The sequence below is a fragment of the Brassica oleracea genome, chromosome C1, assembly GCF_000695525.1.
Source record: "Brassica oleracea var. oleracea cultivar TO1000 chromosome C1, BOL, whole genome shotgun sequence".
In the NCBI taxonomy this organism is placed as follows: Eukaryota; Viridiplantae; Streptophyta; class Magnoliopsida; order Brassicales; family Brassicaceae; genus Brassica; species Brassica oleracea.
The window spans coordinates 1861108-1885020 of record NC_027748.1 but is presented as its reverse complement, the minus strand read 5'-3'; the positions used below and the strand labels follow the sequence as shown (position 1 = coordinate 1885020).

The 23913-nt window shown below is 34.8% G+C and overlaps 6 protein-coding genes and 1 pseudogene across 8 annotated transcripts; 5 read left to right on the top strand and 2 right to left on the bottom strand.

The window, feature by feature from the left end:
- Positions 1-6083: 6083 nt before the first annotated feature.
- LOC106298878 lies at positions 6084-7432 on the top strand. Its single transcript, XM_013735011.1, has one exon. It carries the CDS (start codon positions 6399-6401, stop codon positions 7296-7298), a length of 900 nt encoding a protein of 299 aa, XP_013590465.1. The 5' UTR covers positions 6084-6398; the 3' UTR covers positions 7299-7432.
- Positions 7433-9823: 2391 nt separating this feature from the next.
- LOC106295950 lies at positions 9824-10930 on the top strand. The gene has a single exon (XM_013731969.1). The coding sequence runs from the start codon at positions 9905-9907 to the stop codon at positions 10745-10747; it is 843 nt and encodes a 280-aa protein (XP_013587423.1). The 5' UTR covers positions 9824-9904; the 3' UTR covers positions 10748-10930.
- Positions 10931-11629: 699 nt separating this feature from the next.
- On the top strand, positions 11630-12538 carry LOC106299535. The gene has a single exon (XM_013735615.1). It carries the CDS (start codon positions 11638-11640, stop codon positions 12391-12393), a length of 756 nt encoding a protein of 251 aa, XP_013591069.1. The 5' UTR covers positions 11630-11637; the 3' UTR covers positions 12394-12538.
- A 2474-nt stretch (positions 12539-15012) lies between these two features.
- On the top strand, positions 15013-15852 carry LOC106303226 (annotated as a pseudogene).
- A 1272-nt stretch (positions 15853-17124) lies between these two features.
- LOC106305792 lies at positions 17125-19356 on the top strand. Its single transcript, XM_013742184.1, has 7 exons — positions 17125-17354; positions 17455-17587; positions 17738-17841; positions 17914-18085; positions 18169-18309; positions 18386-18474; positions 18552-19356. The coding sequence occupies exons 1-7, from the start codon at positions 17263-17265 to the stop codon at positions 19141-19143; spliced, it is 1323 nt and encodes a 440-aa protein (XP_013597638.1). The 5' UTR covers positions 17125-17262; the 3' UTR covers positions 19144-19356.
- A 472-nt stretch (positions 19357-19828) lies between these two features.
- On the bottom strand, positions 19829-21088 carry LOC106305785 (ganglioside-induced differentiation-associated protein 2-like). Its single transcript, XM_013742171.1, has 3 exons — positions 20847-21088; positions 20506-20770; positions 19829-20409 (listed from the first exon to the last, which is right to left on the bottom strand). Exons 1-3 carry the CDS (start codon positions 20971-20973, stop codon positions 20190-20192), a joined length of 612 nt encoding a protein of 203 aa, XP_013597625.1. The 5' UTR covers positions 20974-21088; the 3' UTR covers positions 19829-20189.
- A 41-nt stretch (positions 21089-21129) lies between these two features.
- LOC106305765 (thiol-disulfide oxidoreductase LTO1-like) lies at positions 21130-23678 on the bottom strand. 3 transcript variants are annotated; one of them, XM_013742160.1, is made up of 8 exons: positions 23511-23678; positions 23208-23439; positions 22708-22964; positions 22499-22611; positions 22256-22403; positions 22030-22167; positions 21838-21953; positions 21130-21362 (listed from the first exon to the last, which is right to left on the bottom strand). In XM_013742160.1, exons 1-7 carry the CDS (start codon positions 23610-23612, stop codon positions 21864-21866), a joined length of 1080 nt encoding a protein of 359 aa, XP_013597614.1. In that variant the 5' UTR covers positions 23613-23678; the 3' UTR covers positions 21130-21362; positions 21838-21863. The 3 variants fall into 3 exon arrangements, with proteins under 3 accessions (XP_013597614.1, XP_013597605.1, XP_013597597.1); XM_013742151.1 differs by lacking the exon at positions 21130-21362 and adding an exon at positions 21446-21761; XM_013742143.1 differs by lacking the exon at positions 21130-21362 and having other exon boundaries at positions 21497-21953.
- Between the last annotated feature and the right edge of the window lie 235 nt (positions 23679-23913).

Genomic DNA, 23913 nt, shown 5'->3' with positions numbered 1-23913 from the left:
TAATACATGATGAAGGTAAAAGAGATTTGAAACTTTTGTTATCTTTGTTTCTCTAGAAAATAGCGATATTATAGTGGTTAATCTACCCGTTTAGAGAGTATTATAAAATTTTACTAAATTAGTTGACAAAAAATTAAAACGATATCCATTACCATGAAAGAGAGTTTAATATACTTTAATACAAATGTAGAAAGTGTTTAGAAATTTTAAAACAACACTAAAGATCATAGGCTTCAGTATATAAAGCATTTACCGAAAAGTCAATATTTTCGTAGGCTTTAACACATAAATTTTGAGAAAAATTCAAAAATATGAAAATATTGTTTTAATGTATAGTTGCATCCTTCACTAATATACGATGAAGGTCAAAGAGGTTTGGAACTTTTGTTGTCTCTGTTTCTCTCGAAAATAACGATTTTAAAGTGGTTAGTCCACCAATTTACGAAGTGTTATAAAGTTTTACTAAATTAATAGACAAAAAATAAAAATGATGTCCATGTACCAATAGTTTAATATATTTTAATACAAATGTATAATGTGTTCATAAATTTTAAAACAACACTAAAGATCATAGGCTTTAGTATATAGAGCATTTACCGAAAATATCAATATTTTCGTAGGGGTTAACATATAGATTTTAAGAAAAATTCAAAAATATAAAAAAAAAACTGTTTTAATGCATTTTTGCATCCTTTACTAACATATGAAGGCCAAAGAGGCTTGGAACTTTTGTTGTCTCCGTTTCTCTAGAAAATAGAGATTTTATAGTGGTTAGTCCACCAATTTAGGGTGTATTATAAAGTGTTACTAAATTAATTGGCAAAAAATTGAAACGATGCTCATGTACCATGAAAGAGAGTTTAATATACATTAATACAAATGTAGAATGTGTTTCAAAATTTTAAAACAACACTAAAGATCATAGGCTTTAGTATATAGAGCATTTACCGAAAATTCAATATTTTCGTAGAGGTTGTTAACACATAGATTTTGAAAAAATTTTAAAAATATAAAATTTTTGTTTTAATGCATAGTTGCATCCTTCGCTAACATATGATGAAGGTCAAAGAGGTTTGGAACTTTTGTTGTCTCCGTTTCTCTAGAAAATAGCGATTTTATAGTGGTTAGTCCACCAATTTAGGGAGTAATATGATGTGTTACTAAATTAATTGACAAAAAAATAAAATGATTCTTATGTACCATGAAAGAGAGTTTAATATACTTTAATACAAATGTAGAAAGTGTTTAGAAATTTTAAAACAACACTAAAGATCATAGGCTTCAGTATATAGAGCATTTACCGAAAAAATCAATATTTTCGTAGGCTTTTAACACATAAATTTTGAGAAAAATTCAAAAATATGAAAATATTGTTTTAATGTATAGTTGCATCCTTCACTAATATATGATGAAGGTCAAAGAGGTTAGGAACTTTTGTTGTCTCCATTTCGCTAGAAAATAACGATTTTATAGTGGTTAGTCTACCAATTTAGTGAGTATTATAAAGTTTTACTAAATTAATTAACAAAAAATTAAAACGATGCCCTTGTACCATGAAAGATAGTTTAATAAACTTTAATATAAATGTAGTTTAATATACTTTAATATAAATGTACAATGTGTTTAGAAATTTTAAAACAACACTAAAGATCATAGGCTTAGTATATATAGGATTTACCTAAAAATTCAATATTTCCGTAGGGGTTAACACATAGATTTTGAGAAAATTTTAGAAATATGAAAATTTTGTTTTAATGCATAGTTCATCCTTCGCTAACATATTATGAAGGTCAAAGAGGTTTGGAACTTTTGTTGCCTCTGTTTCTCTCGAAAATAACGATTTTAAATTGGTTAGTCCACCAATTTAGGAAGAATTATAATGTTTTACTAAATTAATCGACAAAAAATTAAAACAATGTCCATGTACCATGAAAGAGAGTTTAATATACATTAATACAAATGTATAATGTGTTCAGAAATTTTAAAACAACACTAAAGATCATAGGCTTAGTATATATAGGATTTACCTAAAAATTCAATATTTCCGTAGGGGTTTAGATTTTAAGAAAAATTCAAAAATATAAAAAAAACTGATTTAATGCATTTTTGCATCCTTCACTAATATATGATGAATGTCAAAGAGGTTTGGAACTTTTGTTGTCTCTGTTTCTAAAGAAAATAGAGATTTTATAGTGGTTAGTCCACCAATTTAGGGTGTATTATAAAGTGTTACTAAATTAATTGGCAAAAAATTTAAACGATGCTCATGTACCATGAAAGAGAGTTTGATATACATTAATACAAATGTAGAATGTGTTTCAAAATTTTAAAACAACACTAACGATCATAGGCTTCAGTATATATAGCATTTACCGAAAAACTCAAAATTTTCGAGGCTTTAACACATAGATTTTGAGTAAAATTCATAAATATGAAAATATTGTTTTAATGTATAGTTGCATCCTTCACTAATATATTATGAAGGTCAAAGAGGTTTGGAACTTTTGTTGTCTTCGCATATCTATAAAATAACGATTTAGGGAGTATTATAAAATTTTACTAATTTAGGGAGTATTATAAAATTTTACTAAATTAATTGACAAAAATTTAAAACGATGCCCATGTACCATGAAAGAGAGTCTAATATACATTAATACAAATTTAGAATGTGTTATAGAAATTTTATAACAATACTAAAGATCATAGGCATCAATATATAGAGCATTTACCTAAAAAATCAATATTTTCGTAAGGGTTAATACATAGATTTTGAAAAAAATTAAAAAATATGAAAATATTGTTTTAATGTATAGTTGCATCCTTCATTAATATATGTTGAAGGTAAAAGAGATTTGGAACTTTTGTTATATTTGTTTCTCTTGAAAATAGCGATATTATAGTGGTTAAGTCTACCAATTTAGAGAGTATTATGAAATTTTACTAAATTATTTGACAAAAAAATAAAACGATGTCCATGTACCATGAAAGAGAGTTTAATATACATTAATACAAATGTATAATGTGTTCACTAATTTTAAAACAACACTAAAGATCATAGGCTTCAGTATATAGAGCATTTACCGAAAAAATCAATATTTTTGTAAGGGTTAACACATAGATTTTGAGAAATTTTTAAAAATATGAAAATTTTGTTTTAATGCAAAGTTGCATCATTCGCTAACATACAATGAAGGTCAAAGAGGTTTGAAACATTTGTTGTCTCCGTTTCTCTAGAAAATAATTATTTTATAGTGGTTAGTCCACCAATTTATGGAGTATTATAAAGTTTTACTAAATTAATTGACAAAAAATTAAACGATGCCCACGTACTATGAAAGAGAGTTTAAAATACATTAATACAAATGTATAATGTGTTTAGAAGTTTTAAAACAAGCTTCAGTATATAGAGCATTTATCGAAAAATTCAATATTTTTGTAGTTAACACATAGATTTCGAGAAAAATTCAAAAATAAAAAAAAAATATCTTTTTAATGCATTTTTGCATTATTCACTAACATATGATGAATGTCAACGAGGTTTGGAACTTTTTTTGTCTCCGTTTCTCTAGAAAATAACGATTTTATAGTGGTTAGTCCACCTATTTAGGGAGTATTATGAAGTGTTACTAAATTAATTGACAGAAAATTGAAACGAAGCCCTTGTACCATTGAAGAGAGTTTAATATACATTAATACAAATGTAGAAAGTGTTTAAAAATTTTAAAACAACACTAAAGATCATAGGCTTCAGTATATAGAGTATTTACAGAAAATTTAATATTTTCGTAGGCTTTAGCACATAGATTTTGAGAAAAATACAAAAAATATGAAACTATTGTTTTAATGTATAGTTGCATCATTCACTAATATATGATGAAGGTCAAAGAGGTTTGGAACTTTTTTTGTCTCCGTTCCTCTAGAAAATAACGATTTTATAGTGGTTAGTCCACCAATTTATGGAGTATTATAGAGTTTTACTAAATTAATTGACAAAAAAATTAAAATGATGCTCATGTACCATGAAAAAGAGTTTAATATACATTAATACAAATTTAAAATATGTTTAGAAATTTTAAAACAACACAAAAGATCATATTCTTTAGTATATAGAGCATTTACCAAAAAAATCAATATTTTCGTACGGGCATAGATTTTGAGAAAAAATCAAAAATATGAAAATATTGTTTTAATCTATAGTTGCATCCTTCACTAATATATGATGAATGTCAAAGAGATTTGGAACTTTTGTCGTCTTCGTTTCTCTAGAAAATAGCGATTTTATTGTGGTTAGTCCAACAATTTAAGGAGTATTATGAAATTTTACTAAATTAATTGATAAAAAAATAAAACGATGTCCATGTACCATGAAAGAGAGTTTAATATATATTAATACAAATTTAGAATGTATTCAGAAATTTTAAAACAAGACTAAAGATCATAGGCTTCAGTATATAGAGCATTTACAGAAAAATTCAATATTTTTGTAGCGGTTAACACATAGATTTTGAGAAAATTTAAAAAATATGAAAATTTTGTTTTAATGCGTAGTTGCATCCTTCGCTAACATATGATGAAGGTCAAAGAGGTTTGTAACTTTTGCTGTCTCCGTTTCTCTAGAAAATAACGATTCTATAGTGGTTAGTCCACCAATTTAGGGAGTATTATAAAGTTTTACTAAATTAATTGACAAAAAAATAAAAAGATGTCCATATACCATTAAATAGAGTTTAATATACATTAATACAAATGTAGAATGTGTTTAGAAATTTTAAAACAAGCTTCAGTATATAGAGCATTTATCGAAAAATTCAATATTTTCAATAGATTTTGAGAAAAATTCAAAAATATAAAAATATTTTTAATGCAGTTTTGCATCCTTCACTAACATATGATGAATGTAAAAGAAGTTTGGAACTTTTGTTGTCTCCGTTTCTCTAGAAAATAACGATTTTATAGTGGTTAGTCCACCAATTTAGGGAGTATTATGAAGTGTTACTAAATTAATTGACAAAAAATTAAAACGATGCTCATGTACCATGAAAGAGAGTTTAATATACATTAATACAAATGTAGAATGTGTTCACAAATTTTAAAACAACACTAAAGATCATAGGCTACAGTATATAGAGCATTTATCGAAAAAATCAATATTTTCGTAGGCTTTTAACACTTAGATTTTGAGAAAAATTCAAAAATATGAAAAAATTATTTTAATGCATAGTTACTTCTTTCACTAACATATGATGAATGTCAAAGATGTTTGGAACTTTTGTTGTCTCCGTTTCCTTTGAAAATAGCGATTTTATTGTGGTTATTCCACCAATTTAGAGAGTATTATAAATTTTTACTAAATTAATTGACAAAAATTAAAACGATGTCCATGTACCATGAAAAAGAGTTTAGTATACATTAATACAAATGTAGAATGTGCTTAGAAATTTTAAAACAACACTAAAGATCATAAGCTTCAGTATATATAGCATTTACCTATGTTGTTATGAAAATCAATACTAAAATAACTAACTATTCAATTTTCTATCTTTACTTTTTTCTTCAAAAAATTATTAGATAGTAACCATTTATAAATATCATTTCATTCACCACAAAATAAAATCATATATAATATAGCTTATATCATTTACCTATGTTGTTATAAAAATAAAAAAAATATTGTTATATACTTCGTTATATAACTATAACATATATATATATATATATATATATATATATATATATATATATATATATATATATATATAGAATAAAGTATGAATTAATTTATCAAACCAAAATTACAAATTTATCATTTATTAGTACATCTTTGTATATATATATTAATCGCAATTAATTATCTAAAGATTCCTCCTCTGGTTATTTACTTATTTATATAAAACCATCTGCTAGAGAACTAAAAACAAAGAAGCCCAGCCTTGGTTCTTTGAAGCTGGACTTCTTAAGATCTCTTAACTTAAATCTAACCTGACAAGAAAAAGTAGTAATTTTTGTTAATCAAGAAAAAATAGGTTACTGACAAACGACCAACCAACTGACTAGAAAAAATTAGTATGTAGCCAAAGTTGAATGTATGCACAAGAAGAAGACAAAGATGAACATGACTTACAAGAGTCACTGACCAGTATGTAGCCAAAGTTGAATGGATGCATAACAAGAAGACAAAGAGGAACATGAGTTACAAGAGTCACTGGCCATTACCTGATGATTAATTCATGTTAGAAACAAACAGATCAGACTAAGTGACCCATGTTCTTCTCACATGTTCCCACGTCGTTTAACCCGAGAATTCCTCTGTTCTTGAGCTTCTCCGTACTATATATAACACGGTCAAGAACCTTAATAGAGCATCTCAACCAAAATATAGAGTTCTTAAATAATTATTCATGGAGGGTTTAGATTCAGTTTTCCTATCTGATCGAACCACACACCAGCCGGTTCGATCTGTGAGTCTTCCTACAAGAATCCATCCACTTTCTGTTAAACTCAGAGCAGCCTTGAACCGGCTCAGTATCTGGAGGAGATCCTCTTCCTCAGTCTCAGTTTCAGCTTCTTTCGGGTCCGAGACGCTTCTCGTTGGACTCGCGAACCTCACCGAGCTCTACGGCTGCGTCCACGAGCTACTCGAGTCTTCTTACGTGAGAAACACTCTTCGTCACCACCATAAGGGGAAACTTCTAGAAGATTCTTTAAATGGATCCATTGTGTTGCTCGACGTGTGTGAGGCCGCAAGGGAGGTGATTGTCACGATGAGAGAGCACATGATGAATCTCAAATCAGCTCTTCGTAGGAAAGGTAGCGTAGAGAAGGAGGTTAGGGCATATGCTAACGTGAGGAAGAAGGCAAAGAAAGAAATCTCCAAACACCTCAATGGACTTAAGAAAATGGAAACTATAGATATTTCCCCAAATATAGATCAAGATCCAGCGGTAGCATCTACGAGTGTTCTGAGAGAGACGATCGAAATCTCTGTCTCGATTCTCAGGCATCTTTTGTTGTTCCTATCGACAACACCACCACCATCACCACCTCCAGCAAGGAAAATCAAGAACATCATTGGTCTTTTTCCAATTCCTTTAGCATCGAGGTCATTGGCAGATAGATATCTGGATCTGATAAAAGAAGTGAAAAGTCTTGACGATGTCTTTTTGGGCTCTCTTGAGAAGAACAAGAGGAGAGATATTGTTGAAGAGAGCTTTGGTGATCTGGAGGCAGAGCTGGACTCTGTTTTCAAGTGCTTAGTCAAGAACAGATTATTGTTCCTTAATATCCTAAGTAACTGTTGAGACCTGAGTCTTTTTTTTTTCTCTTTCTTTTTGTCAATCAGATGTATACATCTCTGTCCTCAATCCTCATGTTGTTTCTCTTGCAAGAAAAAAAACAAGAATCTCAGTTTTGCACTATTGTAAACCGGGATTGATCTAAGTGTAAACCGATTTTTATATCATCTAGACCTCATGTTTGTACTAATGTAAAATAAAATATTAAACTCATTTAATCATATAATAAAATATTGATGTTAAGTTTAAGGATTATTTTAGGCATCTATAATATTATTTGTGAAGTTATTTTTTCAACAAAGATATCATCTAGTTAATGTTAATTTATTATGGTTGAGATGTATTATGGTTGGGTGTCTACATGTGTGACACTAATTAATGTTTTACCAAAAATTAGATTCCAACCTGGGTTTTTTTTTAAATGGTCGACAGACTGGTGATTTGCATAGCAAATACTTCTTTCAAACTTTTAAAACGATGTGCATAAAGTTCACAAATTATATATATCAAAATGTAAGAGTAAGATTACATTAGCTACTAGCTAGAGTGACGAGATTCAGTGTTCATCAATCATCACAGCTTAATTGTTTGTAGAATAGCATTTTCTGAAACACACGACTCTACTTTAGACACTTATTTTATTTCTTCTAGCTAGCTCTTATCCGAATGATAATTGGTGTAGGAATCTGATAAAGTTAAAGCAAGATCATTGGCAACTTTCTTTTGTTCTTTTGTAACCGATTTTCATAACATACTTTCTTCTAGCTAGTTCTTATCCGATTGATAATTGGTGTAAGATTCCTACAAGTTTAGCAAGATCATTAGCAATGACGTGGAACATGCAAGTACTCTCTTTATCTATTCGTAAAGGAATGTGTGTTTAGTTCTTTATACATTAAGACCATTTCCAATCCCACTTTATTTTTTACCTTTTATTTCATTTTAAAGTAAGTTTTACTCCAACTCTATTTTATTTTTGAATTCAAAATAAAACAATGAACAGTGTTGCTTCAAATTTGAAAATTTACGGTACATATCTTCATTTTTTGAAGATGAACTTTTTCATTATATATTGGTCCTTAACTTTTATTTATTTTTATCTTTTGCCAAAATAAACTATATCTTTTAATATAATCCAATTAATTTCAAAATTTCGACAATTATTTTTATCTAATAAGATGTTTATATAAAAAAAACATATGAATATTTGTTTTAAGAACTTTTTAACTCGTTTTAAAAGAATCAAAGATAAATAAACTCATTTCTTACTCTAAATACTTTTGTTAATCAATTATAAAGTTATATATGGTGTTTTTTTATACAAATTATGATGTTTTATGTTTGTTTATTCATGTTATGTAATAAATTTATTATATGAAAATATTAAATAATGATTATGTTGGATTATTGTTAAAACAAAATAGTTAGGTAAAATAGGTAAATATAAAAAAATATAAGGTTTCTATTAATAATTAATGATAAAGTGGAGATGGAATATATTTGGAATATTCTTTTTATAAGAAAGAAATGGAACAAACTTGTGGAGTGAATGTTAGTTTCATTTTTTTTATTTCGACGAAAGTGAACTTTTGAACATAAATAATAACATTAGCATAGCGTGATGGAACATGGAATAATTGGTGCCCACACACCTAAAAGCAAAACACAGTTCAACTAAAAATGTTAGGCATTTTACACGTGTACCTGGCGCAAGGGACAATATACGTGGGGCAAATCCATGATATGGATATTTTGTGATATGAATCTACAAATTAAGCATAGCGTTTATACACGTGTAATAATACAAATCAATAGTAGTCTCAGAGAGTAACCATTGCTGGAAGATTTACTATTGTTGGTCAATTTAAAGATACCGTCTCGCTTGTCAAAAAAACATCTTTTAGTTGAGAAGTCTATTTTAATTGTGTCAACTATAAAATATGATGATTCAATTTTAAATTATTTTTCAAAAATATATGCGTCTATACGAAGTCAGACATGCTAAGCGATATGATCATCAAATGTTCTTCGTTTCTAATAAATATACACGTTAGTCAATCAGATTACAGGAAAAAGTGTGTGAAATCACGCAAGTAAATAAACTCAAAACCCGTGATCCTCTTGGACGTGTCATAATGTGAGAAGCCATGCAGAGGAACTTATATAAAAACATTATTTTATTTCCCTGTACAAAAATCTCTTCGTAGTAAGCAACCTTCTTGAATATGATTGGATAATATAAGGTTGAGGAAGATCTGGATCTAGTAACCTACCGAGATAACTTTATGACCGTCGATACTTTTAAATTTAAATATAACAAAAAATGTGTATTGATAATGTGGCGAAACCAGCGACACCACAAACGATGACTCATCAGGCTTTACTCTGTGGCCAAATAATTTGACCAATATAATAACCCGACAGCTCAGAAAGTCACAGATTTGCCAGTGATAATCGGACCAATAAAATTTAACAATTCAATTATTGTTGGTTGTATAAATATGCATGTGTACATCGAATTGGATAAATCAGATCGATCAAAGAAAGGGAAAAAAAAACTCAAAACACCTTTATAAAAAAAACACAAAAAGGAGAGGAAAAAAGTGTTGAATATGACTATCAAGAAACAACTAAGATCCATCAGTTTACCTTCAAGATCACATCCGAGCACGGCAGGGATCGAGGAAGCTCTTAACAAGGTTAAAGCGATTAACACCACGCCGGGTTCTTCAGAATCAATCTTGACGGCATTGGCTGGTTTGGAGGAGCTCTATAATCGTACGGAGGAGTTTCTTAAAATGGGTTCGACTCAGCGTGTTATGTCGTCGGATGTATCAGAGTTTATGGAGGAGATGCTCGATGGGTCTTTAAGGCTAATGGATATATGCAATATCTCTAGAGACCTCATGGTGGAGACTCACGAACATGTTCGTGGTGTTCAGTCATGTGTCAGACGCAAGAAAGTAGCCAGAGGAGGAGCTGATCAACTCGATGTCGCTGTCGCTGGCTATGTCAGATTTAGAAAGAACATGAGAAAAGAAACTAAGAAGGTTCTTGGATCCTTGAAGAAATTCAATGGAGAGTCATGTTCATCGTCGTCGGGGGTAAGTGATGGCCAACAAGATGAACACCTTGCGGCAGTTATAAATGCGATGAGACGAGTAGTTTCAGTTAGCGTGTCGGTGTTGAAGTCGTTCTTGGAGTTCTTGTCGGGACGAGAAAGTAACATTAAGAGCAAGTTGTCTTCGGTACTAAAGAAAAAGAAGGTTCATCATGAGGAGACGAAGAACGAGTTGGAGAGTTTGGGTTCATCGATATGTTGCTCTCGTGATGACCTACAAAATAAGCTTGAAGAGGTCGAGATGAGCATTGACGGATTCGAGAAGTATCTAGAAGGTTTATTTCGAAGGTTGATAAGAACACGAGCCTCGCTTCTCAACATAATCTCTCATTAAATTCTAAATTATGCATGTAAACTGTAAAGTGGTAACTTTCGTAGGCATTCGACTTTAGAGAATTTGCCGAAAAAATATTTTGTACACTAATCAAACAGATAAACGTAGAAGATAATTAAATACATTTTGTAAAAATAGATACAATACAGGTATACATACAAGCCATCGTGTGAAGAAAATGCAATGGAACGATAATTCAAATGACAACACCAGTTTCTTGAATTAAAATTTAAAATTGGAATTCGTATTTTTTTTGTCAACAATTGGAATTCGTTTAGAACGCTATTATATCAGATTTTCCAAAACAACAAACTCTAAGGATTTTATCAAAATTGTACTAAAAATCAAGAATAATATATAATATATACCAACCCGATTTAATATTAAAAATAAAGTACATAGCCTAAAATTTAGAATCAAAATGTAGCAAAAAAATAGTTATACAGGAAAAAACTAGTTTCAACCTACCAGAATTCAGTTGACAAAAAAAAAACCTACCAGAATTCATAATATTCTTATGTCAAAATAATAATAAAATCATGATATTCTTAAGTAGTGGCTAAGCGAATTCAGACCATGTAATGAACATGGCCCACAAACAATACTAGCACAATCAATGATGTATATGATTTCAGTTCTCAATTTCCGGTTCATTTCGACCGACTGAAGAAACCAATTTATATATGGCTTACCATTTCATATCAATTTTCGGTTTTTAACTGGATCTAACGGACGCAACCTTCAAATGAAAAGGCGGGAGAGGCCAATAGAGAGATATAGACATCAGACACAGGATGCGGTAACGGTCATAACCGTCATGTGATCAAAGAAACTATATAAACACCATTTCGGTCTCAGCAAAACTTATTACTCTCAACAAAGTCAAAATCATGAGTGATCCCGAGAAAACAAAAGTGAACACTGAGGAAAGAATTAATGAAAATTCTGATGAAAGTGATTACCTCTGGAGCGATGAAGAAGAAGAAGGGGAGATGCGCGAAATAGTTCTCGCCCTTCCCGCACTGAGTCTTAGTGATGTGGATCAGGTAACCCGTCAAAAAGCCGTCGCTGCGGCTGACTTATTGATTGCTGCCGCTCAAGAAGCGGCGGTGACAAAAGACAACATGGAACAAGAGGTTGGTGGAAGTGGTGGAACAGTTAAGAAGAAAAAGGCTCGTCGTCCAAGGACGGTTATGTTGGACGACTTGGCAGATGTGGCCGGCGCGTCCGGTTCTGAAGCCACCGTGTCTGCTGGAGAAGAAGAGCCGGCAAAGAAGCCTAGGAAGAAAGGTTCTCCTAAGTTGATCAACCCACCTGAAGGTCCTCCTAAATGTAACGTTTGCGGGAGAAGTTTTCTTTCTTGGAAAGCCGTCTTCGGCCACTTACGGGCTCATAGAGACCGTGGTTACTCTGGCTTCTTACCTCCCCCCACATTTAATGCGGCCGTGGAAGCATCTGGCGGGGATGTTGCTGCTTCTTGCGGTGGTGGAGGGTTTGGTTTAGGCACTGGGGGATTGAAAATCGATTTGAACGCTGACCCAATCGATGAGGAGGAGGAGGAATGTGGAACTACTACTCCAAAGTTTGATCTCAACAGGTCACCACCACAAGATGAAGAAGATGCAAAAGAGGACAAAGCCGAGTGAAGGCTCTGCGTGACCTAAAACATTTGAATTTTCTATTTTCTTGCTTAATTTAAGGTTCTGCATGCAAACATTATTCTTCCTTGTCCACATTGTTTTCTTCGGTTTGTTTCGTTGAAGTACACAATAACTACATTCGTATGGATTTTTTTTTTAAGAACCACATTATTCGTATTGTTGCTTCTTAAATTATCTCGTTTGCAAATCCATTGTTGTAGTATTGTAATATTTAAAAATTGCAGCACTGGAAAGGATTGTTCAATACGCGAGAGTCGGAGACTTAATTCTTTATAGCATTTGTAGGCATGTTTTGTTTTGTTTTTTTTTTTTTTTTTTTTTTTTTTTTTTTTTTTTTTTGTAGGCATGCTGCTTCAAGTTAATATGTTTCTGTTTGATAAGTTTTATTATTTTATTTTTTTCCTTTTTTAATACTTGTCATTAGACAAGCGAAATAAAAAGCAAATATTTTATCTGACGTAAACATGTGAAAAAAATATATTTATGAAAATAAAAGACTTAAATATTATTAAAAACAATCTTAAGTAAATTTTTATATTCTGATCGATAACATTTCATTATTAAATATAAATTAAAATAAAATAAAATAAAGAATACGGTTGGATATGTGAACCTATGTGTACCATAATTTGCACTGAAAATAGAAGAAATAAACGTGAGTTATACAAGAAAAAACTCGTAGTTTTTCAATGTAGTTATTTACTTGAAAAGTAAAACGAAGTAAAAACACATATTCCATTTTCTTCGCGGCTGAGAGATATATCCTAGCGGCGCTGAGAATTCGTGATATTATGTCAACAAATTGAGCAAACATAAACAGTTCGAATTCACATATAGTATGTAAATGGAGCAAATCTAAATAGTTCAAATTCACATACAATACATGGATAAATATTAAAAATTATATGCATATTAATATGTGATATCTTTTTTTCGTAAAAAACTTTTTAATGCATATTGATATAGTATATGTATTGATTGATGAAAGCTAACTTCATACTCTTGAATTACAAACATAAATGCAACATAATGAGTACCAGTATTTCATCTGTCCTGATTAGACTGCCACAAGAACGGCTGTTATAGTTTCGCGGAATGATTGGTACTATATGTAAATGTTAAAAAAGCTCATTTCTACGATCAAATACATCTGTTACGTATGAATGTTTGCAACTAGCAAACATATAATCTGAAATCATATGCTCCTCTTACACGTGTTGTAATGCAAGACGCAATGCATTAGGCAATCATAGAGAAACATTAGTCTATTTTTTGACGAATATGTCTTTTCATTATTTAGAAAAACTACATAGGAGGAAGATCTGGATCTCGCTACCTACCGAGACGATTTGGTGACTATTGTTTATTTGAATAACTCGAAAGGTCAATTGATTATGTGGCGAAACCGGAGGCATTACAGACGATGACTCATTAGGCTTCATCTCTGTGGCTAAATAAGTTGACCAATGATATCGTCCGACAGCTCAGAGTGTCACAGATTTGCCAGTAATAATCGGACCAATCAAATTAAATATTTCAATAATTGTTGAAGTTTTTTTGTTGATGATGTTAGAAGACCCTATGCTATAAGATATGGTTCCGACTGTGATTCTCCAGCGTGTCTGACACATGTAAGATATGTTCAATACTGTGTTCTCAGCTTTTTCTTTATAATTTTTAAGTGCAACTTGTGGCATGTGTGATTTTTTACTCGTATTAAGTAATCTATATATAAAACGGCGAGTGGAGACCGAGACTTCTCTCTCTCCTCTGTGAGATGAGATGAAGCTTTCACGGGGCTCTATCGACGGTTTCTGGTTCTTGGCTTTGATTCTGGGAAGCGCTGCTTCTTAGGCAGGCTTCGCCGGCTCTGTTTCCGGGAGAAAGAGGCTTCTATGGCTTCGTTCCTCGCCGGCTTATGAGTCCGAGGTGTGGAGGCTCTGTGTCTTGCACCGTCGGTTTTTGATTGTCACCCCTTTTCTTAAGGGTGTGACTTTAGCTTTGTTCTTGATTCATCTGTTCTTCGTTTGGTCCCCTCTGAAGAAATCTCGAATAGATCGAGTAATTATCTTCGATGGTGTTGACGACAAACAAGATGAGATGTGGGATTGATTAGCGGCTTGGAGGCTTAGGAAGAGATCTCGACATGGTTCGACAGAAGCTTTCCGTCAAAGGAGCTCGGCCGTAGGTGGTGGTGGTGAGATCGGGTACGGTTTTCGGTGTTGGGTTGCATGTTTCCTCCGACAATGGAGGTTGGAGAAGGGATCTGGTGACACGTGTGCCTCGCAGTTGAGGTCTCAACACGTGCGCCGTGCGTTGGCGTTTGGGGCAGTGGCCTCCTGTTTTTTGGGCTTGTTGTTGGGCCGGTTTTAAGATTTTCGTTTTTTTGAAATTAGGTTTTGGGCCTCTTTTGGGCTTTAGTTGTTATGGTTGGATTTGGTCCAGTTTAGCTTTTTCATTTATAATAATATCAGTCGGCAAAAAAAAAGAAGACCCTATGCTATATATATGCATGTGCAGGGCAAGTTGTATCAAGCAGATATACCAAAAAAAGAAAGAAATAAAAAGATCAACACATTTATCGACCAAAAAAAAACACAAAAGATGGAGAATATGCTAATCAAGAAACAATTAAGATCAATAAGTTTACCTTCAAGTTCGCATCCAAGCACGAGTGGGGTGGAGGAAGCTCTTGCTAAGGTCAAAACAATAGACACCACGAAGAGTTCATTCGAGTTGATCTCGACGGGGTTGGCTGGTTTGGAGGAGCTCTACGATTGTACGGTGAGTTTCTAAAAATGTGTTCAACGCAACGTGCCATGTCTTCCGTTAGATCAGATTTCATGGAAGAGATGCTCGATGGGTCTTTGAGACTAATGGATATATGTAGCGTCTCGAGGGACCTGATGGTCGAGACTCAAGAGCATGTTCGTGATCTTCAATCATGTGTTAGAAGGAAGAAAGTAGCCGGAGGAGGAGACCAACTCGACGTTGCTGTCTCGGGCTATGTCAAATTTAGAAAGAACATGAGGAAAGAAACTAAGAAGCTTCTTGTGTCCTTGAAGTCCATCGATGGAAGGTCAAGTTCATATGATCACGAAGACGAACATCATGTGGCGGTTATATATAGATGCGATGAGACGAGTGGCTTCTGTTGGTGTATCCGTGTTGAAGTCGTTCTTGGAGTTATTGTCGGGACGACAAAGTAACATAAAGAGCAAATTGGCTTCTGTACTAAAGAAGAAGTGTAATATTGAGGATGCCACGAACGAGTTGGAGAGATTGGATTCCGCGGTTAGGGGAGAATCATGCACTCGTGATGATATACAAGAGAAGCTTGAGGAGGTTGAGATGAGCATTGGCGGGTTCGAGAAAAATTTAGAAGGGTTGTTTCGAAGGTTGATAAGAACAAGAGCCTCGCTTCTCAACATAATCTCTCATTAGAAGAATTTAAAGCATGTAGACCTCATTGGCATCCGACTTTAGAGAACTTGCCGGAGGGATGGATATCTAAGATTTTTGTATACTAATTAAACTGATACATGTAGAGAGGCATTTTCCAAAGAAAATAGAAACAGTTTTGCAGTTATTTACCTATGACAAAAAAAACTTTGCTGTTATATATACCCATGAACGTTATGAAACAACTTAAGAGCAATCTGGTTGCGAGATTCTTAGAGCATCTTTAAACCTACTCCATGATGAGATAAAATAGAGTATGAAATAAACAATGCTCCAATCTTATCATATTTTCATTCTATCATGTAGTAAAATAGAATATATTTTTTTTTGTTCATTGCTCTAGTATAGAGTAAAAAATAAAATAGGATTACAATTTTTAACTTTATATTCCATTTAATTTCATTTTGGAAAAAATGAAGTTTTACATTGAAAATATTCTTATAAATTAACCGGGACTTCTAGTTCTGGTGGTAAAGAGCCCACGGCTGTGAGTTCCGCTATTGGGTTCGAAACCCGGCCACTGGGGAAATCACATGCGGACCCTCCAGCGCCCGAGACCGAAGACCGTTCACAGTGAGCCACATGGTGACACCCTGGCAGTGTCCTTGCTCGCTTCAGTCTCTAGTCTGGATCACCTTGGTGAAGTCATGATACTCAGTTATCAAAAAAAAAAAATGTTCTTATAAATTTCTCACAAGCTTATATTTGAAAACCTCATTGTATTTACTTTCTTCCTTTCTATCATCATTTTTTATATCATAAAATACTTATATGAAATACTTTCAATATATAGAAGTGTGCTAAGACTCATGCGATCGATAAGATCATAATTATATACTGGACAATGTATAAAGTTATACTGAATAGAAAAGTGTGATAAGGTCAAAATTTTATATATGGTAAAAGAATTAATATAACATTGAACAATAAATATGAAATCACATAAATTATCGCATATAAGTATATAACTAAGGGATAGTCAAATCAAATTACACATAATTTCGTAAAATCTCTGTATAGAGTTAAATATGGAAAACCTTCCAAATATAGACAGGCCAAGATTTGTACGTTAGTTTAGAAAGAAAGGCTCAAGACAATGGTCCAGCCCATTACATCAAACGCAATTATATTATCAAGTGAAGCTAAACAAATGATTAGGCGTTGCTTAGGATACTCCTTCGGTTCGAGACTAATGAGTAACGCGTGTCAAAGATAAAACGGCTATATTTGACAATGTCAAAAAAAAAAAAAGGTGGACCAGCTAATAGAGTAAGTCGGTGGGTTCTCGTGGGACCCAATAGAGCGTTAATCTCATTTACATACACACTCACACCTTCCTTCTTCAGTCATCGTCCTCCAGTGTCAGAGAAGAAACGTTGGTGGTGAGAAAAAATGACGGCGGCCGGAGTAGCCTCGGTTCAGACGAAGAAGCTTCTCAAGTTCAGCCTTTCTCTCTTCCGCCGCGGCTTCAACTCCTCCAAATGGTAAAATCTTGAACATTCTTATAGATTCTCTTACATAGATAGCAAGATCTGAATCGTCTGATGAATCTGTTTTTTATTTATTTGGTCGGAAAAAAAAAAGCAAAACGGCGGCGAAGATGGCTGTAGCTAGAATAAAGCTTCTGAGGAACAAGAGACAAGTTGTGGTGAAGCAAATGAGACGTGACATCGCTCTTCTTCTTCAGTCCGGTCAAGATGCCACCGCTCGAATCAGAGTATTTCACTTTCTCTCTTGTCTGAAAGACCAAAGCTCTTTACCCTTTTTCTATTGTCTGAAAAAAAGACCAAAGCTCTTTATTTTTTTCTATTGTCTGAAAAAAAATCTGCAAAAAAGACCAAAGCTCTTGACTTTAATGGCAATTCAGGTTGAGCATGTGATTAGGGAGCAGAACATCTTGGCGGCTAACGAAATCATTGAGCTTTTCTGTGAACTCATTGTTTCTCGACTCACTATCATCACAAAACAAAAGTAATGTTTCATATTCAGTTTCAAAGTTTGTGTCTTTTTACCTAAAACTCAATTTGGGGTTTTTTCTTTTAGGGAATGTCCTGTGGATCTGAAGGAAGGCATTGCGAGTTTGATATTCGCTGCGCCTAGGTGCTCGGAGATACCTGAGCTTGGAGATCTGAAAGACATCTTTGAGAAGAAGTACGGAAGAGATTTCGTGTCTGCTGCTACTGAGCTGCGTCCTACCTGTGGCGTGAACCGGATGGTAAGGGGAGAGAGTTCATTCATCATATCTGATTTGCTTAAACAATGACATGACGTTTGATGACTCTTGTGATTGTTTTGTAGCTGATTGATAAGCTTTCGGTGAGGCATCCTGGTGGAGAATTCAAACTTAAAATCATGAAGGAGATTGCCAAGGAGTTCCAGGTTGATTGGGACACTGCAGAGACTGAGCAAGAACTTCTCAAACCTCAAGAAGCAACCATTGTATATGTCTCTCTTAATCTCTCTCATTTTTCTTCTTAGAATCTTTTAAAACGTGTAATGTCTCTTGTATGAGCAGGATGGTCCACGTGCGTTTGTTAGCGCGTCAAGCTTACCAGTAAACCGTGCTTCTGATGAACCCATTGATCCTACCAAAGCTGTGCCGAGGTACATATTCTTTTTTTGTTTCATCAATGTTCAGAAAAATGTAAGTCCTTATGTTGTTTTTTTTTTGTTACATTCAGATCGAGTAGTAGCATGAGCAGCATCAACACGCATTATCATGACACCGAGTCAGCAGCTGAAGCAGCAGCTGAACTAGCCAAGCAGGCGGTTGCAGCAGCACAAGTAGCCGCCTTGTTAGCTAACAGAAGAGACAGCAGTAACAGCAACAAGGAGTTCTCTGTATCCTCCTTTTCGTCTTTGGATCATTCAAGGAGACGATCTGAAACAAGCTCCTACTACTACGCTAAACCTTCCGTAGCAAACAGAAGATACAGCTGCAACAATCCAGGTGTAAATGAAGAAGACTACGCCAAAACGGAAGCAGAAGCGAAGGGAACAATGAGGAGGAGACACACACTTCCTCCTCCTGCGACTACTGAGGTCAAGTTTGATGAGTCTGACTACTACGAGGAAGATACAGAGCCGGAAGAAGGACCTTTACAGAGACGTGCTTCTTCCCTCCCGCCAGACAGAGCACCACCTCAGGCTCCTCAGTCTGCTGAGTCTAGAAGGGACTCGAGCGGTCACCATGTTCACCCAAAGCTTCCTGATTATGATGAGTTGGCGGCACGTTTTGACTCTATCAGACAGAGTAAAGGGCCACTGATCTGAAGCGGGGAACTACTTTTACTATATAAGTAGAAAGAATATCACGTATGGGGATTTAATGCAAGTATTGTGTTTTTACTACATTGGTTGGTGATTGTGTATGAAAGAAGAAAGAAGAAAGAAGCATTACTTTTTTGTTGTTGTAATCAATAACGCTTGTAATCAATAACGCGATTCGCTTTTGTTGTGATTTTATCAAAGACTGAAGTTAAAAGAGACAGAAATCGAAATAAGAATTGGATACTCTCTACTCACAATCTTATCTTATCTCAAGATCATTGTATGTGAATGAACATTCATATAAACCTTCATGTAGAGTACAATCAATAGAATCACCTCTAGTGAACAAAGGCACACCCTCCTTTTGCTTGTGAAAGAAACTAACAAACTGATCAAAACATTTTGTTCATCTTATACTATTTAAATAGTACTCTTAGAATTAATTTTGTTCATATGTGGCATATTGTAAATTATGTCTGGGCTAGTGAATATTATGAATGTTTGGAGAATATGGATGTATGGAGAATTGTATCTATTTTACAGATGAGGAAGATAAAAACAATGTTAAAGTGTTCCAGCTTGATGATGGTAGGTGGTGTATCACTGAGATGGTGAAAGTCCTCCCTTTTCTATGAGAATGTTGTTGTAAGAGGTATTTTATAACAACTAATAAAAAAACTTGTGACACTAGCATAAATTTTTGTTTTTTTGAACTAATGTTACACTAACATATTATATTAACATATTTACACAAGATTTTCGACAGCAACCCACAACGACCACCACTAAAGAAAAGATCTGACAAATTTCTCAAAAGAAACACTGAAAACTATTAAAAACATAAAAAAGAACAGGTTCAAGGAAAATCTAAAGATTCACAACCTTTCCTTATCCAAACACCAACAGCTTTCTTTTTCTTTTTCCGTAAAAAAACGCTCACTGGCTGCGAGAAGCACCATCTATTCGTGACTTCTTTTTGATATTTTAATCGGTATATTATATGGTTTTAAAAGATACGATCAGAGGATCTGGTGGGTGTATTCTACACGCTACGAGATACACCTCATGGAGAAACTGGAGACCGATGAATCTACGGCGGCTCCGGCGTAAACCCTAGCGTGATCGCTCTCCTGACCGTAATCCATCATCGGACGGAACTCTAGATCGTCGTCGTGGTCGTAAACAAACTCCGGCATCTCTACCTCGTTCCTCCTCACGTGTTCCCACAAGTAGTCAACTCTGCTTATGTACCTTAGCTTCCCGTACAACCTACCGTAGCCAATCACCACACCAAACAAACCAATCAGTATGCAAAAAAATAAAATATATATATTCGATTTCGAGGATCCAAAACGAGAAACTCACCCGCCGGAGAAGAGGAATCGGCCGCAAGTGGCGAGGAAGAGACGCGACTGGAGGCCTGGGTGGAGGAAGTAAACCTCCTGGAGATTGTCTCTGACGTTAACCGGAATCGCGTCGTAGATCGCTCGCAGAGCTGAGATTCCGGGGAAATTCTCGCTCCTCTGCACGCCGGTGTGGACGTAGAGCACGGCGAACGGTTTTCTCCCTAGTCGAGGGAAGATCTTCTCCTCTAGATACTTGTTCAACACATCCAGTGATAGAAACCGAGCTGATTCGAGAAAATTTCAAATTCAGATGAAAGATAGCAGATGAAATCAATATAGAAAACGAAAACAGATCCAAACCTGGAAAGAATTTGCCGATAATCCGAAGGATCTTACGGCCGCGTTTGTCTCTGCCATGGATCTTGAAGATCTCGAGCTTCTCGATCAGCTGCTCTTGCTCAATCTCCGAAATCTGAGGTGTCGTCATCTTTGAAAAATCAGTTGAAGAGTGCGGCGAGTGAAGGTGGATGAAGAACTGATGGATTTTAAAGAGATTTCAAAGGGCGAAAACTAAAAATGTGTATTTACTGGAGGGGTTTAATGTGAGAAACGACGTGACTATTACGAATATTCTATAGCATCTTCCCTTTTCAACGTGATCGTTCTCACCTCTTCCGTGGGTCCAACACTCATTACCTGTTTTGCCCTTTTTATGAGCTTTCTTGATAAGCAACTAATCTGACCCCTTCATTCTCTCTACATCTAACGGCTACTGCTTTTTTTTCTTACTCTTTTCCCGCGCGAGCGTTACTTTACGTTACGCCTCGTCACATTCATTAGAGGTTTGGATAAAGATTAGCCTTATTTTTGGCTCATCTGTTGTTCAACAAAACCCAAGTTAGCAATTTAGTAATAAATATCTGGATGTTCATATCTATCCAATATTTTAATCTTTAAAAAAGAAGAAAATAGAATATATTGCCTATCCAACGAGTCATGTATCTGCCATGGATCATCTATCTACACGCATATATAATTCATTATGTAAATACAACATACATACATGTGTGCTCTTAACCTCACTTCTATTCATTACACATTTACACCATAATACACCGATTTACATTCTAGGCTTATACCATAAAGACATGACTAGATGACTGCAGGTTCTCGGATTGCTAGTAGAACCCAACAAGTTTTGGAACCTAATAATCTTTATATGATAGTGTGATTCTCTGGTGATGGCTAAGTGATAGAACATGGAGTTATAACCTCCTGTGGCAATAATAATAATCACTTGCAATGGCACAGAGCATCCTATAACCATCGGTATCAATAAAAGAGCATTCACCTCATATTCCTGCAACTATACAAATTTTACTGAAGTGGTTTGGCCTCAGTTGCCTGATCAAGGCTGAATCCAGACATCTCCGCTAGTTCAGCGAGTTCTACTTCTCCGCTTAATACCTAAACAATAAAAGAGGTGAAATAGGAACTGACATGTGATGAAAACTCGTGCCAAGGATTCAGAGGATTTACTCACCTGACCATTTATCATCCATGTGGGGAATCCTTCGATCCCAACATCTGAACATGCCTTGAATATCTTAGTTCCTTTCTTGTAGCCTTCGGGAAAACATTCCACGTAATTCAGTAGCTTTGCTGCTTCTCTTCCAAACATCTACAGATGGAGAGAACTTACATAGTTACATGACAAGCGCATAAAACTGATTACTTGTAAACCAATGTAAGTACCTAGTAGTACCTACCTCTTTTTGCTCTAAGCAGTGAGAACACCAGAACGCTCCATACATTTTAGCTCCAATGGAGTTTAGATGTTTTGCTAACGCTATAGCATATGGGCTCGATAATGTAGTGATCTCTGTTGAATAATATGGCAGCTCAATGTCACCTGAGCTGCAAGGAGTGAACACCAAAGACGTATATTGGAGTTAAGAGAAACTACTTGTAAGAAAGGATTAATACATGCCATCGGACTCAACCTGGATTACCTTGAAGGGATTGGTCGAGCAGTACTATATGAAGCAGTCAAAGAGGCAACTACTATGAGTGCCAAGCATATCTGCAATCCCACAACTTGCTGTATCTCTTGCAACTTCACATCCTACCACATGCACGGAGCAAATAAACATAATCCTAACTTAAGTAATCATCTTGACAATTTACACAAAATGTAAGAGAAACGGATATAAAGGGATACCTTTACAGCGAGGAAAAATAGAGTAAACGATAGGAAAGCAGATACTAGGCAATAGAGGCACGATGATCCTGAGAGTTTTGTGTTAAGTATATACAGGAAGTACGCACTAGCAGATGCCATCGTAGTTGTGGCGGCAAATAACGCAAAACGCCCATTGGTCTTACTAACTCCAAAGGGTAGATTCCCTTCCGCAAGCTGTGCACTCAAAGCTGTTACTAAGCCATACATAACAAACCCAATCACTGGCAGAGGAACACCTGGCAAAATGCAAAAGAACAGTCACTGAGTTCAGCTTTCAACATGGAGCATGCTATTCATTGACACAGCTCATAGCACAGATTCAATATTATCACATTGAGAGTGATTCAATCAGAATCTAATCATGCCTATGAGATCAAATACCATGAATACAAATCTTGAACTAAGCTACATACAAGTTTCCAGGTTAGTCTAAGCTCAGGACTATACATTAATCACACATTAAAGCGATGTATAGTTACCAAAAACAAGGGCGTAATCGCTGTTCAATACATCGCCGCAAGTACCACCACCAACGGGGCAAAAGGCATCGGATCCGGTCAGTTTCAGGTAGGTTAAATACGCGGTGTCTAACATCCCGATACCGCCGAGTCCGGTGAACCAGCTGTACATCGAACTGTTAATAGATACCGAATCTACACCATCATCCGACTCAGACGACGAGCATTTGATCGGGAATCTCCGGCGAGAGACCTGATTAAGAACATCTGACTTCAATTAACCAATCACACTACCATCACACACGAAAATGAAACGAGATTTACCTCGAACCGTCTTGGATTGAGAGCCGACGACGAAGGAGGAAGCTCGCGGAAGCCGAAACGAAACTGACAAGACGATACAGGGATAAACCTCGCCATCATCATCGGCGTCGTCGAACAATCGCTAATCCGCCATCATCACAAAGCTTCCCTTACTTTCACTCTCTTCCGTTTCGTTAATGGGCCTAAGGCCCATATATTATTTAGATCTGGGCCTTAATAAGAAACGTATAGTAGCATCTAATCCGAGTCAGCAAGTTATCCATATTACGACTTACGAGGTAACCGAGTTGGACTTATCATCCATACTCCGCATGGCTTACATGTTGGACTCGGATAGATCTTCTAGAACTGGCTGACGTGTCACTTGTTCCATATCCTTTGGCTTTGCGTCTGTATATATATA

Excerpts from the sequence above, each read along its gene's own strand:
- LOC106298878 (XM_013735011.1), top strand. The coding sequence starts at position 6,399 with ATGGAGGGTTTAGATTCAGTTTTCCTATCTGATCGAACCACACACCAG.
- LOC106295950 (XM_013731969.1), top strand. The coding sequence starts at position 9,905 with ATGACTATCAAGAAACAACTAAGATCCATCAGTTTACCTTCAAGATCA.
- LOC106299535 (XM_013735615.1), top strand. The coding sequence starts at position 11,638 with ATGAGTGATCCCGAGAAAACAAAAGTGAACACTGAGGAAAGAATTAAT.
- LOC106305792 (XM_013742184.1), top strand. The coding sequence starts at position 17,263 with ATGACGGCGGCCGGAGTAGCCTCGGTTCAGACGAAGAAGCTTCTCAAG. Across the intron at positions 17,842-17,913 it reads ACTATCATCACAAAACAAAA|GGAATGTCCTGTGGATCTGA; the intron begins GTAATGTTTCAT and ends TTTTTCTTTTAG. Across the intron at positions 18,475-18,551 it reads CCTACCAAAGCTGTGCCGAG|ATCGAGTAGTAGCATGAGCA; the intron begins GTACATATTCTT and ends TGTTACATTCAG.
- LOC106305785 (XM_013742171.1), bottom strand. The coding sequence starts at position 20,973 with ATGACGACACCTCAGATTTCGGAGATTGAGCAAGAGCAGCTGATCGAG. Across the intron at positions 20,771-20,846 it reads TATCGGCAAATTCTTTCCAG|CTCGGTTTCTATCACTGGAT; the intron begins GTTTGGATCTGT and ends TTCTCGAATCAG. Across the intron at positions 20,410-20,505 it reads CGATTCCTCTTCTCCGGCGG|GTTGTACGGGAAGCTAAGGT; the intron begins GTGAGTTTCTCG and ends TGGCTACGGTAG.
- LOC106305765 (XM_013742160.1), bottom strand. The coding sequence starts at position 23,612 with ATGATGATGGCGAGGTTTATCCCTGTATCGTCTTGTCAGTTTCGTTTC. Across the intron at positions 23,440-23,510 it reads TCAATCCAAGACGGTTCGAG|GTCTCTCGCCGGAGATTCCC; the intron begins GTAAATCTCGTT and ends GTTCTTAATCAG. Across the intron at positions 22,168-22,255 it reads ACTGCTTAGAGCAAAAAGAG|ATGTTTGGAAGAGAAGCAGC; the intron begins GTAGGTACTACT and ends CTCCATCTGTAG.